The sequence below is a fragment of the Echinops telfairi genome, unplaced genomic scaffold, assembly GCF_000313985.2.
Source record: "Echinops telfairi isolate 266 unplaced genomic scaffold, ASM31398v2 ScPeMD7_5592;HRSCAF=6446, whole genome shotgun sequence".
Classification (NCBI taxonomy): Eukaryota; Metazoa; Chordata; class Mammalia; order Afrosoricida; family Tenrecidae; genus Echinops; species Echinops telfairi.
This window is the reverse complement of record NW_022109491.1, coordinates 28,982,004-28,989,726: the sequence shown is the minus strand read 5'-3', so window position 1 is coordinate 28,989,726 and position 7,723 is coordinate 28,982,004. Positions and strand designations below refer to the sequence as shown.

The window sequence follows — 7,723 nt, the reverse complement described above, 5'->3', positions numbered from 1 at the left end:
GTGTGTGTGTGTGTGTGTGTGTGTGTGTGTGTGTGTGTGTGTGTGTGTACTTGTAAATTGGGAGGTGGTTTATATGGCCAGTTAGTTTTCCATTAAGCAATTTATATATGCTTGTTTCTTGGCATTGATTTTGGGCACCACAATTTAACACCCCACTTCGTCCCTCTTTCCCATCTGCACTCCTCCTCTGTCCTAACCCTTCCAAACTTTGTCTTTGAGTGAATGCTGCTATTTTGATCTCAAGTGGTTGATATTTCTATCGAATCCGTACTTCCCTGGTATTATTGTTACCCCGACAGACATATCTCTTATTTGGCTGAAAATTGAGCCAGTTCCAGACCTCAGGGATTGCTAAGGGCCATAGTCTTGGGATTCTACCAGTCTTTACCCAGAAAGCCTAGAATTTTTTTTAATGATTTTTGAGTTTTATTTCACCTTTTTCTCCCACTCTGTCTAGGACTTCCTAATGGATCCCTTTCAGACCAATTGGTTATAACAGAAAACCATGGTCTCAGGGTCTCAGAGGCTGCTGTTCTGGTCCGTTACTCCATCTTCAGTTTTCTTCAGCCTGCTTACCTCCAGATGGAAGAGACCAATAATCTGTGTTTTAAATAGCTGCTGAGTAGCTTTTAACTCCCCAGTCACTACTCACTAAAGTAGGATATAGAACATTGTCTTTGTGAGTTGATATGCAATTGACCTAGGTGTCTCCTGAGGCCGTAGTCCAACAAACCCTTAGACCATATGACTCATACCTTCAAAGTCTTTAGCTATGTCTAAAAAATTTTCATAACTTTGCTCTCTGTATTCTCTACTACATTCATGGGTATATTTGCAGCAAAAGTAAATATACATGGAGAAGTGTCCTCTGCCAACCTTTTATATATGTGGGGATAATCCAACTGTCCCTCTCACACTGGCTCATCCTGTGTATTTATCCATGGATCTACTTGTAGATCACCATTATTGTAGGATTATGTATGTAACCACATGTACTATGCTGCCTTTAACTCTTGCACCTCTCCCAGTATCTTCCCTTGCCCCCATCGTTTTTTGATGACTTCCCTCACCCAAGTTTGCCTTCACCATCTCCCAAATTAATTTGTCTACCCTCTGGTTAGTAATTCACCCTCCCTTCCCTCATACCCCTGGTAACCGTTGAATAATGTTTCTTTAGTGAGAAAACCTTTTGTTGACTTTTTATAGTACCCCATCCAATATTTCAGTCAGCACAATGTTCTCCAGGTTCATCCATGCTATAAAGTATTTTACAGGTTCTTTGTTATTGTTTAGCACTGTTTGTACATAGATATCCTAATGTGTGTATTTGTTCTTCCATTGATGGACATTTAAGTTGTTTACATCTTTTTGCTCTTACGAATAGTGCTACAGTGAACATGGATGTGCATATGTGTGTTCATATCATTTCTCCTATTTCTCTGGAATATATACCTAGTAGTGGGATTACTGGATCATATTGACAATCTGTTTTGTAATCAGCAGTTCACAGACTTAGTGTCAGACCAATTCTGCTGAATCCCTTGCAGAAAATAGAAGGGAGAAATTACAAGTTTATTTATATATTGTTCAGATACTAACATTAAACCAGGGTTAGTTTCTATCCTTCCAAAGCAATTGCTCTTCACAGCACGGTCACCATGCAGCCTTCACACAGGACACCCCACTTCTCATGGAGGCTTGCTGGCACTCAGGGAGCTGTTTTCTGTTCTCATTGCAGCTGCAGCCGACTCCGCTGGGTCCAGAGCATCCTGACCCAAAGCAGCAAGTCTCAGCCGGATGGGATCCTCTGTATCTTAGGTCAGTGCTGTTGTACAAGATGGGACTCAGGACTGGGGCAACCTGGCTTCCTATTCTCTGGAAAACTTTAATAATAGTCTCATTGTGAGACCCCTGTGAGTTAGTGTCCTCCCCGTCAAAGTTCCCCAGAATTCTCTTGCTGTTTTAATGAAGTGGGGTGAGATTTCTGTGAGAAAGGGAGCCTCTACATGGGGCCAGTGCATGGTGTCTCATTTCTTCCCGCAGCGACCTTACAAGGAAGCAGTGTTACTCCTGTTTCACAGGTGAAGAAACTGAGACTCTGGGAGATGACATGAACTCAGGGTCATGGGATAGAAGAATTGGGGTTTTATTTGTTCTTTAAAATTGTTTTATTTTGGAAATATGTCACATAATTTACAAATGAAAAATTTAAATAGATAATATGTGAATATATCATGGAAAGCAATTATTTTGTTGTTGTTCAAATCATTTTATTGGGGGCTCTTTCAACTCTTAGCACAATCCATACTTGTGATTTTTATGGCTCCATTATCTATACTTTAAAAAAGTATAGATTTTATTGGGAGCTCTTACAGATATAACATTCCATAGTTCAATCATATCAAACAGTACTGTACAATTGTTACCAGTCAGTTTCAAAGCATTTTCTGAAAGCAATTCTTAACCATGACAGGTACCCAGTTAACCCCCAGAGATAACATTGTCAACTGCACCCTTAAAAAAAGTACAAATGGAACCGTGCTGTAATACTGTTGTTAACCTTGTATTTGTCTGCCCATTCTGGCTCCACCATGACAATCACTCTGAGAGGTCCTTTATGTTGGACTTCGATTGATCACATTCTTTATGTCCTCTTCATTTATGTTCTTAGTGTTGAGTAGTGGAGGTATGGTAATTAAGTCAGGTGGTTTGTCGTCAGCCACCCAGTTTTCTTCTTTGAAGCAAATGTCTCTATTAGTTTTTTTTGTTTGTCCTCAGACACATGTGAATTTATGAGAGGCAGTATTCAGAGTAGTTGAAAACATGGACTGGCTGTTTTAAAGAAAAAAATCAAGACAAAGGTCTTCATACCCAAGGAAACAGACTTCGATGGTTACCAAGTGGGGTGGGAAGGGAAGATAAAGCACTAGAGGGCAGATTGGTGTGTTAACTTGGCTGAAGGGGAAGAGAGTATTCCCTAAGAGAGAGACTAGAAAACAAAGGACGACGGTAGGGCAAGCTTTTGAGTTTGCTAAGTAGTTTAAGTCGTTTAATACAAAATTGATTATCTGAAATGTAAAGCCCCACCTAATTCACAATAAAATATTACTTAAAACAAAAAAAACGTGAACTCTGGTGCCAGGTAGGTTTTGGGTTTGAGCCCCAGCTCCGTTACTCCCTTAACCCAAGAAACTGGTGAGTCTCTGGAGAGGCAATTCGTGGTAGAACTGGTATTCAAGCCAAAGGCTTCAAATGCTTAAACAAGTGGCTCTCTAACTCACTCATCAAATTCTCTTAGCTGTTGTCATCGGGAAGATGGAAGCTCAATTCGCTATGAATATACCCTAAAACTCACTGCCATCAAGTTGATTCCTGCTCACAGCAACCCTGTAGTACATAGTCCACTGGTTATATAATTGTGTAGCCTTTTCAACTTTCGGTCCTGGATAGAGCCAAGCCATTCCTGCTTTTGATTCTTTTTCACTTTTACTTTCATGAGACTGAGGCACCATGGTGAGACGGTGCGTCTAGTGATGGGCTATAAACTGAAAGTTGGCAGTTTGAGCCACTCGCTCCATGGGAGAAAGATGAAGCAATGCTTCCATACATGTTTGCTATCTGGGAAGTTCTTTGGGGTAGTTCTACTGTGTCCCGTGGCAGGAGGTTTCACACAAGTGTTGAATGGGATAGAACAAAGCTGTGCTGTTTGGATCTTGGCTGAGAGAGGAGCCCTCCCATTTCCTAAGTTTCTATCATATGCAGCCCCTAGCACCCTCTCTTACTTGTCTCTGGTCTCAATGTCTAGTCTCAGTTCTCTCCAGTCTCCAGTTGAATTTCCATTCTTGGAACTCCCTTTTGCTTCAAAGAAACAGCGACCTACTGGCCTTGACACATATCTCTTGCCTGTACTTACAGTTAAGGGCCTTTACCCAGGAACCAGGTAGTATGTATTGCCCGAGCTGTTGAAGTAGTAGTGAAGATAGTATCATTTAATTTCCTTTTCATTTGTCCCTAACTCAGTTCCACTGAACTCGTGGTAGTCATGCTCCCTACTTCCTCCAGCATGCAACACAGAGCTCCACCTCAAGCCGTAGAAATCCTTATGAAATGAAGGTGTTTATGGTTTCATAGTTTTCTTGGGTCCAGCCCACCTTAAATGTCTTTATTTGATCGTATGTGTTTGTTTGGTTTTTTAAAGATCTCTTTGAAAAAGAAATATCTTTGTGATCCTTACTCAAGGATCCTTGTGGCTCAGTGATCAAGTGCTTGGCCATTAACAAAAAGGGCAGCAATAAGAACCCACTAGCTGTTCCACGGGAGACGGATGTGGTGGTCAGTTTCCATAAAGACTTACAACTTTGGAAACCATATGAGGACACTTCTGCTCTGCCCTGTCAAGTCAGCATGAGCCAACATCAACTTGATGTCAATGGGGTTGAATTGTGTTTTGTTTTGCTTACCTAATATATCAAAGAATATTGGCAGAGTGAGACCACATCTTCTGGTTCTATCCTCAAGATTTGCTTTTTGAAAATAAGTGTTTCAGTGATCTGTACTGTTGGCTTTTCGCAACTCTTAAATTTATGAATCCATGTTAGGACACTTGATGCTAAGACTTTTTTTCACAGAGAGTTGCCTCCTTTGGTTTCTGGTACAAAATCAAAGGCCTTTAACGGTGACCATCAAGGTTTTGCAGAGCGAGAGCAAGTGATTTAGGCTCATTTTCCCCCAGGGTATATAGTACAGCTCATCAGAGCCCTCTTTGCTTTGCAGGAATCGATAGCAGGTACAATGAAGGCTGCAGAGAGCTGGCAAATTACCTCCTGTTTGGTTTGTACAATCAGAATGGCAGTGATTTTGAGAAGACCGGGTTTTCAGAAGAAGTTCTAGATGGTAAGTATATTTGGAGAAATGCAGCGTGTAGGTAACTTATTTTTTCTGGTCCTTATCTCTTAGTCTTTTTCTGGGAAACTATAATGAAGTTTTAAACAGCCTAAACCCCAGTAAATTTTTTTTTTGCCTTTTATTAACAAAAACATTATTTCTTCTTTGCTGGTATTTTAAGTAACCTCCTCTCGTTAGTCATATGGTTGATAACAAAGAATAAGGGACAAGTTATTTTGAGAACATATTTACTGAGTAAACAAGCTTTAGGGAAAAAAAGTAGATACAGGAATCGCTGTTCGACTTAATAACTTCTGGCAAGATTATCTGTCTGTCTGTCTCTCCCTTTACAATTATGGGATTTAGGGAAGTTAAGTTATAATTCAGGATCAGAAATATTAAAGGACGCAGTTCTTTTGTCTGCAATGCCAGGGTTTTCCCTTAAGTGCCTACTGCATCTACATGCTGGGAGGCTTGGATTGTGGGCTCTTGTCCTTTGAAAATACTTAGAGTTGTGAGTCAAGGGTGAGCCTGCAGGCTATGCCTACAAGGACGACTTCTGTGGCTCCTCAGCTTAGAAATAAAGGCTCTTTGCCCTGCTTTGTCTTTGGGGATTATTTTCTGTGTGACTTTAATTCATGACGCTGCCTATGACTACAGTACTGACTTTCTGCCTGCATTCCCCTTTCCTCAGCTCTGAGACACTCGTCCTGTGTTGCTGCTGTTGCCCAGGAGCCATCTCTGATATCGCATACTTAACATCATGCCTTGTCTGCCAGATGGGGCAGGAGACACAGGAATAGACAAACAGAACTAGGCAGAAGACAGGCAGCCCTTGTGAAGCAGCTGTGGGAGAATGAAAGCAAACAGCTGATGTTGAAATAATCTGCAGGGTTTTCAAGGAGTGGGGGGAGAGTTTGCCCCCCCCACCCGGGGGGACATTTGGCAGTATCCGGAGACATTTTATTGTTATCCCGGGGCAAGGATGCTACTGGCACTAGTGATGAGAGGACGTGGATGCCTGCTGACCCTCCCGCAGTGTACAGGCAGCACCCAGCAACCTGGAATTATCTGCTCTAAACGCCCAATAGTGCTGAAATTGAGAACCCCTGCCCTGGTGTATGGGAAATTTCTGCTGCGGTAAATTCTTTCCTTTAATGGTGTTTGCTCTTTTAGCTTGATAAAAGACTTCCTGTTTATTAGGAACTGCAGGAAGGGTAGTCTATAATTTGCCTTAAATTTTTTTCAATCCAAATTTAGTTTCAGATTTTAAATTTCAAAGACAGTTCCTAAATATAAATTATAGACTAGAAAACGGATTTGCTCTATAAGTCTTCACCCAGTGGACAATAAAAAGTTTTGTTGTCATTTCTTAATGTTCCTAAAAAGACAATTCCCTTATAATAACTTAACAGGTCTCAAAAAAGGTGGTTCTTACTAGGTCAATTAGAGAGTTATAAAAGTACATTAGATATATAGAAAGATGTTTGTACCAGCGATACATTTCACTTCCAGTACATTGTAGACTGAACTTGAGTATAGTGTGTGTCATTTTTCTTTTGTTTATCATTCCACTATTACCTAGGTACTTACGAAATAAGCATTTTCCTAGATAGCGATTCTCAACCAGTGGGTCACAACCCCTTTGGGGGTCAAGCAACCCTTTCACAGGGGTCGCCCGATTCATAACAGTAGCAAAATTACAGTTATGAAGTAGCAATGAAGATAATTTTATGGTTGGGGGGTCACCACAACATGAACTGTATTAAAGGGTTGCAGCATTAGGAAGGTTGAGAACCACTGCTCTAGATTAAGAAACTTGTTTTGAGGACCTAATGTCGGGGGTTTAAATGGAGAGAAAATGTTTTGACAAACGATGTACAAATGCGCTTTACACAATTGATGTGTGTATGGATTGGGATAACAGTTGTATGAGCCTCTAATAAAATGTTAAAAAAAAAAAAAAGAAACTTGTTTTATACAAATCCAGGTAGCTACAGAGGTCACCAGATTTTTTATTCTTCTACATTTTTATCTCCAATTATATGAGAGAAAAAGAGTCACCAGGGATTTCTTTGTAAAAGACACTTTTAGAGTTTGTCTCTTCATCTCAATTCTGTCCCACTTTCTCCTATCACCTGTACGTTTTCAAACTTGTTCATGGGATGACAGCATCCTGCGAGGTCCTGAGGATGCTTCATTAGGTTCCGTAGGTGCTGTTGGACCCCGATTCTCCAGTATGCATGAGTGTAGGGTACAGTATACATAGGAAGCCCTCGATCGGTCGATCCCCATGAACTCTGAGTCCTCAGCAAGTGGTTCTCAAGTGATTTTGGAGAGCACGCTCTGGGAGGGGGTGTGAGGGGTGAAAGAAAGGAGACCTCTTTCTCACATCTTGCCCACTTTTTTTTCTAAGGAAAACTTTCTAAACTCATTTTTAATTTTAAAAGGGATCATTGATTTTTTTCAATAAGTCTAAAATCTCTGTGTAAAATACCTTGTTCATTAGCATACCCAACCTTTTCTTATTCAGAATAGAGAAATCATGTACTTGCTAACCTAGAGACCCAAGAAGTGTCTTGCTAGACATTGTTTAAGCCTGATTGACATATAATTCATGGACCATACAATTCCATGGATTACTTTCGTTAAAAGAATTGTGCATACTTGTCCACTGTGAACTGCAGCCCTGACTCAAGAATCTGCAGTGAAGCGCCTGCTGCATGCTGGCTGCCCTAGGACACATGCATGCTTCCAGGGGTGGAGCCCAGAGTGGCTTAAAAAGCCAGTGTCAAGAGGCAAGCGAATTTTGGGAATAATGAGGGCAACAAATGTATAG

At 40.9% G+C, this 7,723-nt stretch overlaps 1 protein-coding gene across 1 annotated transcript in view; it reads left to right on the top strand.

Moving 5' to 3' along the window:
• The window catches only part of DNAAF9 (dynein axonemal assembly factor 9), a 133,364-nt gene that overhangs the window by 30,627 nt on the left and 95,014 nt on the right, over positions 1 to 7,723 (top strand). Inside the window, exons 2-3 of the mRNA XM_045295539.1 lie at positions 1,739 to 1,818; positions 4,774 to 4,893. Coding sequence (XP_045151474.1) covers positions 1,739 to 1,818; positions 4,774 to 4,893 — 200 coding nt within the window. The remainder of the gene's footprint in view (positions 1 to 1,738; positions 1,819 to 4,773; positions 4,894 to 7,723) is intronic.